This window comes from Magallana gigas, chromosome 7, assembly GCF_963853765.1.
Source record: "Magallana gigas chromosome 7, xbMagGiga1.1, whole genome shotgun sequence".
NCBI classification, from domain to species: Eukaryota; Metazoa; Mollusca; class Bivalvia; order Ostreida; family Ostreidae; genus Magallana; species Magallana gigas.
Window position 1 is genome coordinate 22,827,326 of NC_088859.1, and position 22,768 is coordinate 22,850,093.

General features: G+C 32.6%; 2 protein-coding genes across 4 annotated transcripts in view; both read right to left on the bottom strand.

The window, feature by feature from the left end:
* Positions 1-2,359: 2,359 nt before the first annotated feature.
* On the bottom strand, positions 2,360-5,145 carry LOC105328073 (uncharacterized). The gene is made up of 4 exons (XM_066065132.1): positions 4,961-5,145; positions 3,984-4,780; positions 3,518-3,846; positions 2,360-3,210 (listed from the first exon to the last, which is right to left on the bottom strand). Exons 1-3 carry the CDS (start codon positions 5,139-5,141, stop codon positions 3,703-3,705), a joined length of 1,122 nt encoding a protein of 373 aa, XP_065921204.1. The 5' UTR covers positions 5,142-5,145; the 3' UTR covers positions 2,360-3,210; positions 3,518-3,702.
* Positions 5,146-8,686: 3,541 nt separating this feature from the next.
* LOC117684838 (uncharacterized) overlaps positions 8,687-22,768 on the bottom strand; it is a 76,326-nt gene continuing 62,244 nt past the window's right edge. For all 3 annotated transcript variants that reach the window (XR_004598571.2, XR_010707347.1, XM_066065134.1), the window contains one exon: positions 8,687-8,965. Coding sequence is in view for 1 of the 3 variants with exons in the window: in XM_066065134.1 (XP_065921206.1) it covers positions 8,817-8,965 (149 nt within the window). In the remaining 2 variants the exon portion in view is untranslated. The remainder of the gene's footprint in view (positions 8,966-22,768) is intronic.

Here is a 22,768-nt window from a genome sequence, read left to right on the forward strand (position 1 = left end):
AACATTAATTTTGATTCTATTAAAATTTTTATAGAGTGTTAAATGGAAAGGAACAACTATCTCAATAGTCTTTTTATGGTGCCTTCAAACTGAAGACCTATCGTTGCTCGCAACGAGCGTCTAGTTATTTCCAACGGAAGACTTTATTGTTTTCGTTACGTTTCTTATTAAGGTCTTCCGTTACCAACGATATGAATTAATGAATAATTAAATAAATAATTTAACAAAACAACAAAATTAAACTCAATCTGCAAATTAACGAAATTAGTATCCCGGACGAGCCCGACATTCTGTTATGGGTAAGAATAACCCTATATTCTAGCAAAGATAATAACAAAGATTAAACTTTAAATTTAATAATTCCTTACAACGGTTTAATAGCAGTTGCACTTGAAATTGTTTTATAACATTACAATAGTCTTAATACGGCCCAACTTCCAAATTCAAAAGGACCAAAATTCCCAGAAAAGTATGGGACCGGAATTTCCTGGTAATATGCACCTTTAAACTGTGCTCAAAAACTTGCAATCTTTCTCGAAAGTCCATTTATCTGGTAAAGAGGAGTTGAGCTGACTAATAAAAAAACATTACATATAATAATTATATATGATTAATAATAGTATTGCTTTGAACATTTCAGATCTGAATTTAATCGCTAGATACTGGTATTTCAAAGTGCAAGTTTTGTCGCTTAAAGGGGCATGATCACGATTTTGGTCACAAATTATTTTTCCAATTCTTGCTGTACATTGCTTCAGTAAGAAATTTTAGATAAGCAACCAAAATTTTAGTGTCATTTGTTGAGTCATAAACACGTTACACAGCTTACAATTCTTTGCATGTAAACAAAGCTTTTGTTTACATTTTTAACGTTGGAGATAAAATTCCAGTTTAAGACCACAAATGAATGTGTTAAACATTAAGAACTGCTTATTTATGCTAAAAATGAATACAAAGATAGATAAATCAGCTTGAAAAAGATTTTAACAGGTATATTGAACATATGCAAACAAAAACAGAACACGAACCTTGTTTACAGGACAAAGAAATGTGGGCCCTGTATCTTGCTTATAACTTTACGATTGACTCTTAAATGTCGGTTGATCATCACAAATGCATTCCTAAAGCATTGTAAATTATAAAATCAGACCAAAATCGTGACCATGCCCCTTTAAAGCCGACATGATTTCACAAATACGCATTATTTCCCTTTCATCTCCGACTACCGCTATATCAGTTGTCGATTTCTAATGTTCTGCTTATCGCTACACATACCCTTTATAAGGCTTCACCGCATTCACCCGAACACGTTTACGTTACACTGTACGGAAAGCTTTGAATGAACGCGCCTTGAACAAAATAATATGACAGCCACAGCACTGGTAAGGAATCTATACTTTTTGCCAATAAACTTAACAATGCCTGCACCAGCGAAACTGTTCACACTTTTTGTATTTCAATACAAGTTGAGAATTTTACCTGATATGTAATTGTAAAATAAACTTAAAACCTACTTTCATTTTCGATAAACCAGCTCGAAATAGGAAAAATGAGAGTAAGGTGGTGGACACGCTTTAGCGGATCCAAGCCAGCCGGAGTTAGCATTAAAATGTATCCTTGCAATGAAATAATATTGAATGACTGCGTTTATTATTAATTATTTGTTATTCTTCCGAGGGGGCATATGGCACAATAACCTTTGAACACCAATATAAAGACACTGTTGCTCAGGAGAGAAATGTGGCCCTTTGTTGGCAAACTAAAACAACAGTTTATATTTTTCCATTTAAAATATAATGTGAAAAAAATGAAAAAATGATATTTCTGAAGTGCTGTTTAGTTAACATGGTAACACTGTTAAACTATTCAGTCGCCCATGAAAAACTTTCAAAAAATTCACAATATTTCGATTGCGAATATTTCATTCTGTATAAATGAAATTGCTGCAATCTCTTACAATTTGTGTTCAAAATATTGGCATTGGCAACGTTCCTGGTTTATCCACAATTTTTTAAGGATTCCTTTATAGGTTGATATGTATATAAAAAGACATTTACCAACACATAAAACCACTCTTTCCATCTTATCTTGAGAAATAATTTAAATTTTATATATTTCTCATTTCACATTGATTTCAATGAAATAGAGGGAAAAATTAGCAAAAATTTTTTTAAAGGAACAATTTTCTAATAAGTGAGATATCTGATTTGTTTTTCATTATACAACCATGTTGTTAATAGATTTTCTATGATATCCAGCTGAAAATTTTATAAATAGATATATATATGAAAAGTATGCACCAGAAAATGCCATTTTACTCTTTTAGAGTTACTCCCCTTGATTTTTTTCCTGTTACACACACATACTAAAAAATAAAAAAAAGATAATTTTTTTTTTAAACAATATCTTTAATCCCAAACATCTTTAATGTAAGAGCAAAGGTTTCCAATGATTTTTTTATTGCTTGTTACTCTTGGTTTCCCTTCACAAGTGTTCTCGGAGAGCAATCGCAACACACCATGCTGAGAGTCTCTTTTATAAGCCAATAACAGGTGGGAAAAAGAGAGTCCTGACTTCGCAATGCGTGTCATTATCATTTTAGAAATAACTTTATTGTTCACTAAGCACACTAGGGAGGAAGAGTTTTTTTGCACCATTTCATGAAAATGAAGTAGACTAATGTACGAATCAAATGAAAAGCTGTGTTGAAGTAAAATGTGTTCTGAAAAATTCTGTGAAGTAAGAAGTTGTAGTAGAGCTTTTGCATCAGATGCTGCATCATGTGCATTATAGTCAGTTTGAATGAGAGATTTGACCAAGTCAGTTTGCTTGCATGAGCAAAGTCCAGGCCTTTTTTCCTAAAGAGTGAAAGTGTGTCAACAAATCCTTGAATAACTTTCCCTGCATCACCATTCATGTCATTTGTGATCAAAGCACGACAAAAAGCATTAGCGTCAAATCTAGCATTATGAGCCACTAACACTACAGGTTTATGAATTGAAGAAAGCCACTGTAAAAAGTTGGTAAGTCCTTCAGATGTGGATGTTGATGGAACAGGTTCGCCTTCCTTGTACATTTGGCTCCCAGCAGCGGTAAGACCAGTCAGAGCAATCGCACTGGTTGAAATCCTTTTAGAAGGCAGGAGATACTGGCTGTAGCTTTTGTCATGTATGTAGGCTGCTCCAATCTGAGTAATTTCAGAATCATTACCTGTAATCACAAAATAAAATTGTGTTTCATGAAAAAGTATGAATATATTATAAAGATATTGAATAAGGTTGGGTGCAACATTGTTTTTATTTGCCCCTGAGGGATGAAATATTGCCCAACAAGAAGCGGAGGGCAATGTATTTGTCCCAAGGGGGCTTATATTATCAATGTTGCCTGAAAACACAGTCAACATTTGTTTCATTTATATGAAGAAAGAAACCAAATATCAAGAAAGGATAATTATAATTGAGAAATAAATTTTATGATTTAGATTATCATTTTATAAAAAAACTTATTTCTAACATACCAAGTCCTGTAGTTTCAAGATCAAATGACACATAAGCATATTCAACTCCAGGTATCAGTTCTTTGCATGTTTGTTCAGTTTGCGGTGGAGGTATTTCACAAATATCATCAGAGCATATGTTGTTATTCATATCAACTGCTGTCTCATATGATTTTCCCTCTCTTACTTCACAAGTTTTCTGGTGATTACTTTGCTGCTCCTTTTTTTCCCCTTTTCTTTTTGAACTGTATTGTGCTTTCTCTTTCTCTTGCTTTCTCCCTTTTTCTGTCATATTCCTCTGAAATCTTTTTGGTTATTTCCCCAGGAGATAACATCACAGATTGACACACCTGGAATGAATATATTTTTCCATGATAAATACATTACAAATCAATGACTCTTTCAATAAAATGTATATAAAAGGTCTAGTTATTTTGATTTTACTGTGTGTGTGAGTGTGTGTGTATATACTTGTATATGTACTTACATCAGTCACATATCCATAGCCAATGTTCTTTTGCGCAATGGCTGCTGCAACTCGATAGTCATTGCTTTCTGATCCAGAGAAGAAATTGGTTTTAGGAGCCTTGCTGGAAATGACATTGTTGAGACTCTCATTAGCCTGAGAACTCCCTAGATGGGTTAACTTATCAGCATCACTGGAATATTTATGCAGCAGATCCATAAGGGTAATCTTCAAGTTTTCATCGCAAAGGTACCTGCTGTAAGGAAGATGTTTTGGCTTGTACTTCAATGGATTCTGCAAATATCCACACCATGAACCACAATATGAATGATCTCCAAAGACATGTTTTCCCAGTGCTAATAAATTTTTCTTCATTTTTTCTGTATCCTCCTGATTTTGTGATACACAGTATCGAAAACACTTTGATATGTGTGAAATTGTTTTTGGTGTGAGTTCCCTGAAGTTTTTGGCTTTTCTGATGTCATAAAGTTTATTTGTAAAGTCTTTCAGAAGGTGATTTCTGTCGCACTGCTTTTTCAGGTCCGCTTTCACTTCTGAACAAGCTTTAGATATCGTTGTAGAGTCATTGTCCATGATGATCGTTCCAACACACACGTCATTGCTCTCTAGATTTTTCAACATAGATATACACATGTCTGATTCCATCGCCTTGGAGCTACCTTCCCAGTTCTTTCTACAATCATGTTCTTTTACATCACACCCTTTCTTCAATGCGCTGTCACACTTTCTACAGTATTTATTCCTTGTTGAAAATGCAATGCATTTACCAGTCTTATGTCCAATGAAAGCAGCATGGCCTGGAAAAAAGAAATGCAGTATATATATATAAATCTATCTAGGTGATTCCCCATTATACACCTTTTACTGCTAGTAGTAATTGTATATGTTTACAATTTACATTGGTAAAATGTATACATCCTGATAAGTAGATTGGTATATTTTACCTATTATATTATAAGAGCAATATTATTATTTACCAGATAAGCTACTGTAGGATTTGCCAGATCCACGCTTTTGCCAGCCACCATCAAACGATGCAGATACTGAAGATTCTCCAAAAATACAAAATGTATAATAAATATATGATCTTGTCTGGACAGTGGACAATTCATACCATGCTGCCAATGAATCACATATACATCTTATTTTGTGCAACATTTACCTCAGTCATGTATCAAAAGCACTTTTCAATATATAGATGATTATTTGAGAATATTTTATTTTCTAATTACTTTGTGAGATCTTTTTCTCTGACAGCAGCATCAGCACAGCTGGAACGTGCTATATCTTCAAGGGCTTCACCTATTTCTCTTTCTCTTTTCTTGAGTGTTGTTTTGGAACATGGTGGAATGCTGTGTCGACAATAAGTTGGACAACTTTCTTTCCCCTATACCACTGTGTAACATACCTGAACGTAAAACAAAATGATTGATAAGAAAGATGCAGGAGTTGTTATGAAATAGGAGGGTTTTTTTTACAGGACTAAACATACTGATATAAATCACCAAAAAAGCACTTCTTTAACATCATTATGTATTGAATGTTATAAATCATTTTTTACCTAATGCTAACTTTGTGTTGACATCCCAAGTTCTTTGTCCCTGACGTTCGTTAGGCCCACTATGTCTCTTTCCAGTTGGAACAACTGTCTTTCCATCACAAAGGGCACACCTGATGGTTAATAAACTGCCTAATCCATAACGTATCTCGTGTACCGTGTTTGTTATATTCAAAGGGACAGAAGAGTGGCAAACAGAACAGCCTTCAGAGAGTTTGTCTACAATAAAACCCAACTCCACTAGTCGCCTTCCCTGCCGCCAGCTTATCTCTGTTGTATCGTTAACATTGTCAATCTGTCGATCTAAACTATCACCAGATGCGTAACTGTTCTCCTCGCTATCATCAACTACCGGTAAACACTCAGCGATGTCAGAGTCATTATCACCATGATCACACAGCTTAGATGAGTATGAGTGGTCATTAATAATCTTTCTTACGTTGTTTGCTTTAACAGGTCTAGGCAACCTCCGTTTTTGGAGGATAGCTCAATTTCAAGATGGCTGCTGATTTTTACCATATATGGAAAGTCACTTTGCATTGTGGGTGAAATTATCCTCCATTTTTGGAGGATAGCATGGGTATATTTCAAAGGCTTCGTGCATATCTTTAATGAGAAAATGCAAGCACCAGACCATATGGGAATTAAAGTTAAGGAAATAAACTAATGATTGTATGCGGCGATTTGAAATTCTATGTATAGTATTTTCACAATATGCTTTGAAAGTGTGTACTTCCTGTGTTCAGTTTTACAAATGACATAGACTATTTACATGTTTCATTTAATAAAAATCACAAAATAGTGATGTTTATTACTCATTAAAACATTAATGAGTTCATTCACGTTTAGAGACACACAATAGATATCTTGATCTGCTATATTGTACATGTACAAAGTAAATGTTTGCATATACCTTAGGAACTTTATAGCTCTTATTCTAATTAATTCACATGTTATTAAGTATCATTTAAATTTAATCCCTTCACACAAAAAGATATTGTTAAATTTTATTAATCAAAATGATACCATTTATAGATATCAATTATCCAGAATATTGAAAAAAAATGTGAGAGTCTTCACATAAGATATTTTTCTTTAAAATCAGCCCTGCAATTATTTAAACTTAAATATTTATTAAATATTATCAATAATTATAATTATTTATAGCTAAATAAGGTGATATTTTTATAGTATAATAATTATATTTTATTCATAGTTAACTCCCTTTGTAAAAACAGAGTTAATTGCCCTTCATCTGAAAAGATCCACCAGGGGGCGCATACATCTATCCTCCAAAAACGGAGGATAAAATCTATCCTCCAAAAACGGAGGTTGCCTAGACCTGTTTAAATACGTCGATTCTCTTCTTTTTGGAAGCTGAAATGAACCTGCCAGTCGATGTAGAACGATGTCGCTTCATCTCTCGAATTTTCTGTTTACCTCGGAAACGCTGCTTTTATTACTCTAATAAGCTAAAGAGTTCGTGTTACGGGCGATAACTCACAATTACAAGTAAACTCAAGAACGGTATCTGAAATTCGATGTATAAAAGAAAAAATGCATGTACGGATTTTTTATTTCCGGAACACTTCGTTGCCAATGCCCTTAAATGGCTTTTTAATATTTTGCTTCTGTTATCATGGCAATCGGTCCACATAGCAACCGTGCAGGTTTGTCTTGCATCTTTATTCACCAAAGGGTATAAAAATACGAGAGATGAAGAAAATCTGTGACTATGCGTGGTCACTGGATTTTAATATTGACAGAGAATTGGTCTTAAAGCTGACATGAATTCATAAAAGCATTTGATCGCCATATTAGTTTCGATCGCTCCTCTACTGCCACTGGGGTATATATACCAGTTGAGAAAGTTACGGTCGGTTGCTTTCCGATCGAGGCATTCACGTTGCACGGACTTCTAAATGCATGAACTGCACATTGTAGTAAAATGTAGTAATAAAGAATAAAGAAAACAACAATCAATGAAACACAAAATATATTCATTCTTCGAAAGGATGTCCAAGGTATCCGTATTATTTTGCTGCCTTACTTCGCATGCACATCGAACACGTGTGTCGTTCATACAGAGTGCATAACGTCTGCATCTTCTTGAAAACCCCGGCGACACTACATCCAACACAGTAGCTAAATGATAGTCAATCCAAGAAAGTAACAACGTTTCCATCCGTTCCCACAAAAACGCCCCGTTTCTAAAATCCATCAGACAATTAACATTGCTCGATCTGCCACAGTGTGTGGTTTGCGCATGTGCGATGTTATAACATACATAAGAAAACGGTCTACAAGTATCGAGGAATTTTCGAAGTATCTGCGCCTGGATTTCAGTCTGTCTTGTTTCGTCGTTTATTGGATATATCTTGCCAGTGAAGTGGTTGTCACATTATTTTTGTTCAAAACGCGCTTTTACAATTCAAAACGCGTTTTTACAAGTCTTTTCGTCCAAGGTAACGTGTTCGGGTGTATGAAATTCCTGAATGCGGTGAAGCATGATTAGTGTTCTCGGCCTTATATTGGGGGTGTGTAGCGATGAGCAGAACAATAGAAATCGACAACTAATATGGCGGTAGTCGGAGATAAAAGAGAAATAATGCGTATTTATGAATTCATGTTAGCTTTAAGGACGTTTTTTTTAGTCAGGGTTCGAGTTCCCAAAGTCGGATTGTTATAAAGTTCAGTATCATTGGTAAAATTTATTCTAAAATCAAAAATATTTTATGAAATGAATTATTATTGACAAAACATTTGATATTTTTATTATATCATGGAATTAGGCTCATACAAAGTTGGACTTTTAGCAAGACAGAGGAAATTCGGACTAAATTTTTCTCAGATTTTGTTTTTCACTGAATTATTTTCACAATTAAGAAAATCTCAATCATAGTGTAAAATTTTTAGGGATTTTATTATTTTCACAGTTAAGAAAATCTCAATCATAGTGTAAAAATTTTAGGGATTTTTCTTAAAATTTTCAAAAAATACTCAATGGCCATTAACTCAAAAAGTAGGTCATTGGCCTACTTTTTTGAAAGTGAAAAATAACAATGCTATGACGGGTCTATAACACAATTGATGCGTAATTTTTTCCCATTTTGAGTAAACGTATACCATAACCAAAACACCAAGACATTCGACATATATTTAATTTCAATAGCGTTTTGTACATTTACAATCTCTACTAACACATATCAAAAACATGAATACTTATTAAATATATTTCATTGTCTGATCAGATTCAAATATCAATCAAAAGTATATCAAGAGTCACGATCTTGTTTTACTTTCTTCTTCACCTTCTTATTTCTTTCATATCGTATAGTTTCTGCTTCAAGTGCACTGAGTTCCATTAGTCTTTGTTGAAAGGTAGCTGGGGCTCCCAATATAGGATCGGTGTACCGTGGGTCAACTAAAACAAAAAAGTCTATATAAAGTATATGAAAATAAAAAAAAATCGGTAGTTACGCAAGGTAGCCAATTTTCTTCACATTTTACTAAGGTCTTTCGTTTACAATGAAAGACCTTATTGTTTTCGTACTGTTTCTTATTATTATTAAGGTCTTCCGTTTACAGCGGAATACCTTATCAAGGTCTTCCATTTCCAACGAAAGACCTTATTCAATATTGTTTTCGTACTGTTTCTTATTATCATAAAAGTCTTTCATTTCCAGCGGAAGATTTTTTGTTGTCGTCACTTCCGGTCCTGATTTACGGCCGATATTGTAATTTTTTACGACCTATTTTGTGCAGAGCTGATCTAAAAAAGTATTAGAGATATGGCTTTGGAATTTTTAGGATAAGTAGACTGTGCACTATTATTTTGTTTAACGTCAAAGGTGCCATTTTTTGGAGCTCAGCTAGGCACGAAGATTGGGTACGAATTTTAAATACGAATGTTTGGACGTTTCGGTAAGTGTCTTTTTATCAGTTGATATTTTGTTAAAAGATATATAACAACAAAAGATGTTTGTGAAACACTTATACCCCCCTCCTATGGAAACATCCACAAAGAAAATGAACGTAAACTTCAAATAACTGGAAATTTTCTAAGTCCAAGGGCCATAACTCTGTCGAAAATTGCTCTATCATACCCAAAATCAAACTTGACCTAGATATTATCATGATAACCTGTATACCAAATTTCATTTCAATATGTTCATCCTCTGTGAAGAAAATGAGCAGAAACTGCAAAAAACTAGAATTTTTCTACGTCCAAGGGCTATAACTCTGTCGTAAATTGCTCGATCGTACCCAATATCAAACTTGACCTAGATATTATCATGATAAACCTGTATACCAAATTTCATTTCAATATGTTCATCCTCTGAGAAGAAAATAAGCGAAAACTGCAAACAACTAGAATTTTTCTAGGTCCAAGAGCCATAACTCTGTCGAAAATTGCTCGATCGTACACAATATCGAACTTGACCTAAATATTATCATGATAAACCTGTATACCAAATTTCATTTCAATATGTTCATCCTCTGCGAAGAAAATGAGCGGAAACTGCAAAAAACTAGAACTTTTCTACGTCCAAGGGCTATAACTCTGTCGAAAATTGCTCGATCGTACCCGATATCAAACTTGACCTAGATATTATCATGATAAATCTGTATACAAAATTTCATTTCAATATGTTCATCCTCTGCGAAGAAAATGAGCGGAAACTGCAAAAAACTAGAATTTTTCTACGTCCAAGGGCCATAACTCTGTCAAAAATTGCTCGATGGTACCCAATATCGAACTTGACCTAGATATTATCATGATAAACCTGTATACCAAATTCCATTTCAATATGTTAATCCTCTGCGAAGAAAATGAACGGAAACTGTTGGTGGTCCGAGCGACCGACAGACAGCAGCAAAGCAATATGCCCTCCCTTCTTCGAAGGGGGGCATAAAATGGTAGAGTATGAAAAGTTCTTTCTAACAAAATTTAGTAAACGGGGCTGGCTCCTTTATTTAGGGGCCAATAGACTCGTAATGTCTACTGTAGATTTCTTATTATACGCGAGTACTTAATTCCGCGATTCAACGGTTTTCCATCAAATCGCGAATGCCGAAATTTTATCATAGTTTTATGTAGTTTACATATGTCTGAAAATTAAAAGCGAGATTTTAAAATTCGCGAGACGGGCTTTTCGCGATTTTACGCGGATATTGATTCCTCGCGTTTAATTAGGAATTTACAGTATTACAAATAACTTAAAAACGATTAAGATTTTGTTATGCATTATAGAAGCAAAGTTGTTGATCGTAACAATATCTATCTGGAAAACTTATTGCCACACCCATTTATTAAGTAATAAAGGATTTTTATGTACATTATCTGACAGGGGGGGGGGGTTATTCTGAAATTGTATCGGTTATTCATGGTATAATTTCAAACAGAAATCGACGTGAAGACCACCTCGTTACTCGTAACGAGATCGTATCTAGTGATACTAAATATTTGAAAATCTTCTACATATGTCTTTATGTGTATGGCGTTTATGAGTGGTTTAAAAGGAAGTAAGAAAAGTTTTGTCTGCGATGGAACTGGAACGCATATTTGGGTTTGCGCATAGGAATTTCATTGACCACGCAGAGAGTGCCATGAAAACACTGGACGTGAACGTGTGTGATGCCACGTTAAGGACATGAATGGAAATGCCAGGTCTAAATAAGGTTAGTAATTCCTTCAACAGTGGAAGTAATGTCAGATTCTAGTAAGGTCTTCCGTTTCCAACGGAAGACCTTATTGTCTTTTTCTTCTTCTTATTATTTTGTCCATAAATTTTGTGCACGCGATTTTTCGAAAACTATTCGGCCGATTTCGACCATTTTTTTCACAGATGATTGCCAGTTGTCATAATCTAGAAGTTTTTTCGAAATTTTGAAATCGCCCCTTCCGGTTTCGATTTACGGCCGATTTTGTACGTTTTTAAGACCAATTGTGTGTGGACATAAACTCAGAGAATATTAGAGATATAGATATGAAATTTTTAGGAGACCATAGTTGGAAGTTTTGCATGTAGTTTTTTGGCGCCATTGCCGCCATTTTTTTTTTAGCTCGCCCAGGCTCGGAAATTGGATACGAATTTTAAATCAAAACTTTCATACGTGTTGATCTGTATCTTTTTATCAGTCGATGATATTAAATATTAAAATAGTTGTAGAAAATCATAAGTTCTTTTCAAAAAAATCAAGAAAAAGGGTCTGGCCCCTTTATTTAGTGGCCAAGACACTCGTAACCTCTAGATCTATTACAAATAACTTAAAAACGATAAAGATTTCGTAATGCATCATAGAAGCAAAGTTGTTGATCGTAACAATATCTATCAGGTAAAATTATTGCCACATCCATTTATTACGAAATTAGGGATTTTTTGTGGCCAAAGTATTGAAACTTTGACGCAATATATCTAGGGAAGGTGACATATTTTGTTTAGCATTGTAAAGATAAAATGCCTGCATTGATGATTCTAAGCGACTCCATTAATCAAAACACCAATGTCTATTCCCATTTAAGATCTAGAGGGCTGGCCCCTAAAATATTCAATCATTTGTATTTCAAAAATGATCAACAATTTTAGAACGGTGTAAGAACAAAAATGTTAGTATTCTTATTACCTTTTAAAAAAAAATCAAGAAAAGGGGTTGCCCCTTTTATTAGAGGCCAAGACACTCTATTACAGATAACTTAAAAACGATAAAGATTATGTAATGCATTATAGAAGCAAAGTTGTTGACCGAAACAATATCCATCAGGTAAAATCATTGCCACGCCAATTCATTACGTAATTAGGGATTTTAAGGGGTACTTAAACTTTGACGCAATATATCGAGAGAAGGAGTCATATTTTGTTTAGCATTGTAAAAGAGAAAATGTTTGTATTGATAATCTTAATCAAATATTCGAAACAACAATGACTGTTAACATTTAGGATCCTTAGGGCTGGCCCTTAAAATATTCAATCATTTGTTTAAAAAAAAATAAACAGCAAGTTTAGCTAGGTGTAAGAGCAAAAACTGTTAGTATTCGAGAGATTTTTCGAATGAACTTAAGAAAAAGGGATAGGCCCCTGACATTAGGGCCAAGACACCCGTAAAGTCTTTAACACATATCTTTAAAACGATCAAGATTTTGCAATGCATTATAGAAACAAAGTTGCTGATCGTAATAATACCAGTTTGCAAAACTCAGTGCCACACCCATTGATGACGTAATAAGGGATTTTAGGTGACTTAAATCTTATCTCTTTAATGTGCTGTATGTGAAAAAGCAAAACGTTTTGTTAAGCATTTTAAAGGATATTGACAATCGTATTTATTATCTGTAAGCGAGTGGTTGAGGGGAAATTCTAACATTTCATTGATATTTTAATCGTATCGATTAAAAATTGAATGGTAAACCTACTCGTAACGAGATCGGAGCTAGTTAAGGTCTTCCGTTTCCAACGGAAGACCTTAGTTTTCGTACAGTTTCTTTTTATTTTTTCCCCACAAATTTTTAGCACGCGATATCTCGGAAACTATCCAACCGATTTACACCATTTTTTCACAGATGATAGGAAGTGATCTGAATTTATTTTGTTTTTAATATTTTTGCCGTCGTCACTTCCGGTACCGATTTATTGCTGATTTTGTCACTTTTTCGACCCATTTTGTGCACGCTTCATCTAGAAAACTATTAGAGATATGAATATGAAATTTTCAGGATAGGTAGAGCATAGTCTGAAGTTGTGCCTATTGTTTTTGTTTTACGCCATTGGCGCCGTACCTCAGAGCTCACTATGGCTCGAAAATTTGATACGAGTTTTGTTCCCCTTCTTTGTACACACGATTTCTCAGAAATAGCTCGATAGATTTTCTTGAAATTTTTTGGAATGATAGAAAAAAATTATATCTCGAGAATTCATATTTCAATTTTTCAAAGTTGATTTCCTGTCGTCCGTTTCCTGTCCCGCGACAAAAAGATTGTGACATAAGATCTCAAAAATGATAAGGACTTGAGCATTCAGACTTTGTAGGATTATAGACCTATACTTGTAAATGTCTTTAAACTATTTTGTTTTGTTTGTCACAACTTCCGGTCGTCACCGAAAGCACTTCAAAAAGTATTTTTCCTTTTGCACTTAATTTGTTTCATATAGAATTGAAATATAAGTAATAATCCTTACATATGTCATGTATCCGATGTTAAATAAAAACAAAAAAGTCTACTTCCGGTGAGATATCTCAAATATCTGAGAAAGCGTTTTTTAATAAATGTTTTACCCACGAAATCTCAGAAAGTCAAGTGATCAATACACGAAACTTATGTAGATAATAGACTTTCGATAGAAAATGCGTTTAATCGCTCCTTTTTGTCAACCGTCACTTCCGGTCCTCACCGGAGGGGTTCAAACAAATCAAGCTGTTTGAAAGTTTAACTGTTTTTCTTTGACAATTTAGTAAAATTGACAAAACATTAAAGTACAAATGTCTAATGTATAAGAAATACTAACTTTTTATTTTAACTGAGCATTTCTGTTTGTCCGTTTCTTGTCAAGAGACAAAAAAAACAATGACTCCACGAGATCTCAAAAACGGTGATGACTTAAACAACCAAACTTTGTGGGATGATAGCCCTAAGTATGTATCCATGTCTACATTTTTTTTTTTGAGTCGTCGTCACTTCCGGTCGTCACCGAAAGCACTTAAAAATACTTTTTTCCTTATTATTCATTTTTTTTTTTACATGAAATGAATACCGGTATATCATTACACGATCTTATATATGTTATATAAGCAAACATATTCTACTTCCAGTGAGTTATATCAAATATCTTAGGTACCTATCCTTTTTACAAATTTGATACCCGCGAGATTTTAGTCACTGTAAGTGACTGAGACACGAACTTTTATGAATGATAGACAATCGATTGAAGATGTGTTTAACGGGTTTCTTTTGTCAACCGTCACTTCCGGTACTCACGAGAAGAGTTCATACAATTCATGTTTTTAACAAGTTTAAACGATTGCCTTTGGTGTTTCATCCAGAATGAATTTGCTCAATTCCTCAAATTAAAAACATTGAAAAATTTCATTGGCCTTCTTCATTATAAACGATTGTTGTTTACCAGGCATGAATTCATTTCGTATGACATTTCATATCCCTACTCACTTGACTGATGAATAAATTTAACTGAAAAATGTTGTTACATATGTTAAAGGGAATTGGACACGATTTGAGATCAAAAATGTTATTCTTATTTTTAAGGCGTCGAGCTAATGCTTGGCAGCCTTCTAGCGATCGTCTGGATTGGCAATCGTCCAAAAATTCATGCACTGCACCGCCTTTTTAATGCGCATAAAAAATAAGTTCCTTGATGTATTAAACGTATTACAAGATTTGCATTCCTTTTATTCAACTAAATTGTGTACAAAAAAAAACAACTTTGCCTCCCTGGTTATTGACAACTCATTGCATTAGTATAAATTTGCTTAATCAAGAAATGGCGGATGAATACAATAAGGTGCAATGTAAACATTCACTGAAATATCATTTAAGTTTATCGCTTACATTTTGATTGGAGACTGTGCCCGATAGAAATAAAATTTGATATGTAAATGTATTTGTTATCGGGCATGGTCTCCAAAATAATTGTAAGCGATAAACTTCTCTAGAGATTTTGTTGCAATTAATAAACACGATAATGCAGTTGGTTTGGTCGAGCATTTTAGATAGCACGTGTTGTGGATTTGTTTGTAAACAACCATAGCATAGGTAATCTTGTTTCAAACGGGAATTGAAATAAATAAAAGTATGTTTTATTATTATAATTAGGGACACACTGTTAATGTATTCAAATTATGAGCCTGTGAAATGTGCGCAGACTTTTTAAAGCAGAAAGAAAATAATAATTTTTTTTGAACTTTGAAATTTCTTCGATTTTTGTAACCATGATGAGTTATTGTATTATAAACTCATCACTACCTATTTCATAACGAAATATACTGATTATTGTTTTTGAAACAGCACAAAACGTAATTTATTTCCTTTTTTATTCTAATATTATTTGATAAACGACTACATGTATATATATTAGTACAGAAATTCAAATTATTGATATCATTCTATATAAAAGAAAATGTCAGCTCGACGCCTTTGTGGCCGTTCCGGCCTTTGATTTATGTATAAAATGGTTTATTGGTGCATTTTAAATGATTGACCAACATATTGAATGTTAGAGTCAAATTATAAGCGAGATACAGAGGTAAGAATTGATTGTTGTGTAAACAAAGCTCGAGTCTTATAGTTGTTTACAAAAAATGTAATGTAGAGAATTACCATTTGTTAGATAAAATGACATGTAGAAAACAATTTACACTAATTCAATATCGTCATAAATACTATTATCAACAAAAGAAAGATACATTTTATTGAAACTTACACCAAAACAACACATATGTAAATAATTACAATATTAGAGCTTTGTTTAGAAAACAAAGAATTATGAACTCTGTATCTTGCTTATAACTTGATATTTGACTTTAAAATTTTGACATAGCATTATAAACTTCTATATTTATCAGTATAAACATTGAAAATGGAAAAATAAAATTCAAAAATTTTAGGTCAAATCGTGTCCAAGTCACTTTAAAGTGACTTTAATTCAAATCCATGTATTGGCAGGCATGTCGCTCTAATGTACCAAGGCCCACCCATTATTTTCATCTTTATTAAAAAACAACAAATGTCTACAAAGATGATTTTCCGTTGCAATAATTTTTTAAGAACATTGCATATGCTTTTATCCATATTATAATAATGTGTCAGGACTATCGAAACTATTATAAAGACGTAGTTTTTATTTGTGCTTTAAAAATATCAACAATTTGTGTAGATTTTATGCAATTCATCGTTTAAGAAGGGACACCAGAAAGTATTTACAGCATATCGTCCTTTTAGCAAGACATTTCTATTGATCAACCAAAATTTCAGCGTCAATCATAGAATTATAAGCAATATACATAGCTTGGTTTGAGTCATGTTTTTGTTCATATGAGTTTATTACATTCAACTTAAGATTTTTAAACTTGGTATTTCCTATTCAGCATAACTGAACTTAAAATATAAACGAACTCAGCAGGCTTGTCACACCTATTTTTAGTACTGGGGCCGGGGCCAATGGATTGGAAAAAATGCAACATTTTGATAAAAATAGGGAATTGTTTTTTCTTACTTTATACGTACAGTTCCATGAACAAAAAAACTAAGGCACCGGTATACTGATAGGATTTTTTTTTTAAATTAATATTTTTTTAAAATTATTTTTAAAACAGGGACCATGTGAGTATAACAATTGAAGGGAACAAGATATCTGTGAGCCAATGCTCACTAGTGATACCCCCGCACTGATGTGAATATGCAAAATAAGCAAAGTCGACATTTAACAGAAAGCTGGCATCTGATTGGTACAGAAATATATCCCACGATATGGCATGCCTTAACAAACACTGTGTTAAAATTTCAAGCATCTGCGATAGACAGTTGCTGAGAAATCTTTGAGGAAAATTTGTTTGAAAATTTTGGCTAAAATAAACAAAGTACTCATTTAACAGGAAGTTGACATCCGATTGGTACAAAAATATATCCCACGATATGGCATGCCTATACAAATAATGCGTTAAAATTTCAAGCATCTGCGATAAATAGTTGCGGAGAAATCTTTGACGGAAATAAAAATAAACAAAGTCGTCATTTAACAGGAAGTTGACATCCGATTGGTACAAAAATATATCCCACGATATGGCATGCCTTAACAAACACTGTGTAAAAATTTCAGGCATCTGCGATAAACAGTTGCTGAGAATTCTTTGACAAAAATTTGTTTGAAAATTTTTGCTAAAAATAAACAAATTCGTCATTTAACAGGAAAATGACGTCTGATTGGTACAAAAATATATCCCACGGTATGGCATGCCTATACAAATACTGTGTAAAAATTTCAAGCATCTGCGATTAACAGTTGCTGAGAATTCTTTGACGAAAATTTGTTTGAAAATTTTGGTTAAAAAATAAGCAAAGTCGTCATTTAACAGGAAGTTGGCGTCCGATTGGTACAAAAATATATCCCACGATATGGCTTCCCTTAACAAACACTGTGTTAAAATTTCAAGCATCTGCGACAAATAGTTGCTGAGATAAATGCGACAGAAATTTTTGTTACGGACGGACAGGCAGACGGACGGACAGACAGACAGACACACAAGGGTAAAACAGTATACCCCCTCTCCTTCGGAGCGGGGGTATAAAAAGTTTATTCATAGAGTGTGATACAAGTTTTTTAATGAAGATGTAAAATATCCCAAAAGGTTTTTGTGTAATTACTATGTATGTCAAATGGCAAAGAAAAAAATGAAACAGTTTATCAGAATTTCAAAAAAGTTATCTTATTTGTATTAATGTAAAATTTAATTTACTTTTGTATTTATACCTTCAACAAATAATAAGTTTTTTGATTGTGTAAACTGAATGATAATATTTATAAAAATCAGTCTCTGTACTTCTGTGTATTTGGGGTATTAGTCCAACCCTCTGACCCACTTACTACCTGTTTAGACAAACATTTTTATAATAATTTTAACATTTGTTGCAGAATTATAAACTATTAACAGCTCATCAACTAACTGTAATATCAGGATTAAAAGTATTAAACATCGTTTTTCAATTACACTGTCTTTGTATGAGGAAGTTCTAGCTAAGTTACCGACCACAAGAAACAGTTTACAATGCGGTAGTGTTGCACATTTATGACTGCAGAATACACATGATATATATTTAGAATAAGTATGGTTTTCTTTTAGTTACATTATTTATTTTAGTCAATCTCAAATTGAGAAAAACACACTCAATTTTGGAAAAAAAGATGCCTTTTTCACGTTAAGAATTGGGCGAAATATCGGCCCCAATTAAAGAGAATCGAGAGACCTGGTTAAACTAAAGCATAACCCCAGCTTTGTGTACAAACATACAGTAGCATTGTGCGCAAAGCTCTGTATCTTGCTTATAACTCGAAGCTTGACTCTCAGATTGGTAAATAGAAATATTTTAAACAATTAAAACAAGAGAAAAATATACTAAAACAAAGAAAATACAATTTATTTCTCATCATATATATACTTATGAATAGCGAGAATAATCTCCGTTTAGATCGAAATTGCAGAGCATCTTAATAAAACAATAAAACATGTTGCATTAATCAGTTAATCAACCATTACGTAGAGATCGTACCGAATAACATGTACCAACATAATGAATATTATTTTATATGTTGTTAGAGCATCATATTTTGCGCAGGTACATGTAAAAAAATCAGCTGTCTGATTTACCGGTCTACACCTAATAATTTTAAATTCTAAAATAAAGACGACGGTTCCTCTCAAGTCAAAACAAAAAGAAACTAAACATGCTAATTGAAAATCAAAACAAGCTAAAACCACCGTCACAAATGAAAATGTCAACGCTTTGAAATATTTAACCTCAATTTGCTTCACATAAACGTCACAAATATATTTTGGATGTTTCAAATATTCCCTTCGCACGTAAACTGTGGCACAACAAGCAAATTTATTTCAGTTCAAGATGGCTGCTTCTAACATAGACTGGTTTTCGATATATGAAATATCGAGCCCGACGTTATTATTATTTTCGTAAATTACTCAAGTTTGAAACAGAATTAGCCCTTAATTTCTGCAATTTATATTTCCCTTCCCCTAAGGATGATTTATGTTAAATCACGTTGAATTTGACTCAGTAGTTCTTGAGAAGATTTTAAAAAATGCACCCCTCCTTTTTCTACAGTTTCGAGGTTTTTCCCGCTTTGAATAAAGATCGGTCTTTCATTTCTGCAATTTATAGATGCTTTGTGCCAAATTTGGTTGGAATTGGCCAAGCGGTTTTAGAGAAGAAGTTCAAAATGTAAAAAGTTTACAGACAGACAGACAGACAGACGGACGGACGGACGACGGACAAAATGTGATCAGAATAGCTAACTTGAGCTTTCAGCACAGGTGAGCTAAAAAGGATATTAATGGAACTAACCAACTTAGCATCAATGAACAAAAAACAAGGCTCATGCTTTGTTTACATAACAACGATTTCTATTCTCTGTATCCAAATGCTTGTAACTCGACTAATAATATTTTTTCATATGGGTGTGAATTGTATTGCATTTCATCACATTCATTTAGTTGACAGCTTCTAGAATTTTGAGAACACACCTGTCTGTTAAAGAGTCACCTTGGCCAAATTTTATGCTAAATATGCTAAATACGTGTTATACATATAAGGAATAAGGAATCATTCTTTGAGTCATTTGTATCATGGGTTATATAGTACAACATCGATACGTAGTGTTATCACAGACAAAGACATTGGATAATGTGTATATATATATATATATATATATATATATATATATATATATATATATATATATATATATATATTCCTATGTAAAGGTTTATATATATATATATATATATATATATATATATATATATATATATATATATATATAGATTCCTATGTAAAGGTTTAACCCCCATTGAGGCCCCACAATATCCTGGGAATCATCATTTGAACAAACTTGAATGTGCACTACCTGCGGATGCTTCCACACAGGTAAAAGGTTTTCTGACCAATTGGTATTCGAGAAGAAATTTTTTTTAATTGTTTTTTATATATTCCTAAGTAAAAATATGTCCCCCCTTTGTGCTCCCACCGTACCCGGATATCATAACATGAGGATGCACCTAAACAATTTACAGCTTTTCTGGCCAATTGGGTTTTGAGAAAAATAATTATAATGTTTTTTCTTAATAAATTCCTATGTAAAAATTGGACCCCTTCCCATTGTGGCTCCAATATACGCCGGGGGATTATGATTTGAACAAATTTGGATCTACACTACTTAAGGATGCTCCCCAACAAGTGTTACATATACAAGTATTTAAATGCTGTTTCTTCATTTAGGGATTATTCCTACATTTCTGCAACAACTTCTTTGCAATAACCCCCCCCCCCCCACTTAAAAGAGGATTTGGCCCTTATTCCTTTTCCTAAACTTAAATTCCCATTTCTCAATAATGATTATTTGTGCCTAGTTTGGTTGAAATTAGCATAGTGGTTCTGGAGAAGCTGAAAATGTTTAAAGTTTACAGTGGACATAAAGAATGGAACAAAAAACAAATATGTGATCAGAGCTATAAGCTCTGGTGAGCTAAATACCATAACAAACAAATATTAATTTAAGAAGAGGCCCATGAACCACTTCTCACCTGAGCAACGATGGCGATCTATTTTGAATTAAAACACTTCAAATAATTCAGAACAGCATTAAAATTTTATATTAAGCAAGGTTTAGTATCATAATTTTCTGACGTAAGACTAAATATTTAAACATAGGTAATCACAGATTACTAAGCTCACCGAGACGAGGCATCACTTTTATGAGGCATCACCTTTATGAGGCATCAGCCGCATCACCTTTATGAGACCACCTTTATCATATTACATATATATGAAAATCATACGTTATGATCTTGGATATTCATGGATACTGTTTTGACACAATATCATATATCATCTGTTAAAAAATTTGTATGATAATCATATGTTCATTTCATACGGTATTATGAGATACAATGTTTATCAATACAATAATATAAATTACAATATTGCATCCTATCATACTTATAATTTATACCATATAATACAATAAAATACTGTAATAAACAATGATGAGATATGATATTGTAACAAATGATATGACATTGTATTGTGTTATGAATAATTGTATTTTATCACATAATACAATACCATAATATGTAATACAATTTAGTAATATATAATACAATATCATATCACATAATACATTATAATATTGTAACATATGATATAATATTGTATAATATAGTATGATATTGTATTGTATGATAATATATCATATATTATACATAATATAATATTGTAACATATGATACAATATAAATTTGATACAACATTGTATCATATCAAATGATACAATATCATGTGATATAGTAAAATATTATATAAAACAATATTATATTATACAAATTGTATCATATGATACAATGATATACATAACAATATCCTATAATACAATTTCATGTGATATTATATTATATAATATGAACCAATATTATATTATACAACATTGTATAACACGATGTTATATGAAATAAAAATATCATATAATACAATTTATTGTGATATCATACTATATTATAGAAACCAAAATCATATTATACAATATTGTATGATACAATATTATATAATATACAATATCGTATCATACGATACAATATTCTTTATTACAATATCATATGATAATATAATAAATAAATAATATAATATCATATTATACAATATTTTATCATAATATACTATACTATACATAACAATATCATGATACAATATCATCTCATAAAATATCAAAAAAATTGATACAATATCATTTCATATCATATAAATTTTTCCATAAACTTATTATAACATATGATATTATATTGTATCATAATAAACAATAGTGTTTCATATCATACAATATTTTATCATAGGAATCATGTTATATCCTTTAACAACAAACACACCTATCTATCAAGCAGGTTTGAGTGGGGTAGGAGATTTTTTAGCATCTTTGAAAATGGAGATCAGGCTCTGCATCTGAAGCTACATCTGCATTTCATTTATAATATAATTAAATCAACTATGCAAGCTATTATCTATAAAACATGTGAACTGCTCCAAAAACTAAACCTCATCCAGCATACCAAACCTATGGCTCAGATTCAGCATTCAAGCCTGTCAGGTGCATTAGTATCATTAGACGCATCATCCATGCAAGTTTGGTGGAGTAAGGACAAGTAATAACTAAGATATCATTATCAGAAGGCACCTGCAACAAAAACTTCAACCAGCTATTAAAACCTTAACCTCCTCCAGCATCCGAAACCTATGGCTCCGATTCAACATCCATGCCTGTCAGGTGCATCAGTATAATAAGATCCATTCAAGTTTGGTGAAGTTGAACCAGTAATAACTAAGATATATTTTTTAGCATCCTTGATAATGGAGATAAGCTCTGCATCTGAAACTACCTTTGCGATTCATTCATATTATAGTTTAATCAGCTATGCAAGTTTGAAATAGTACTATTAT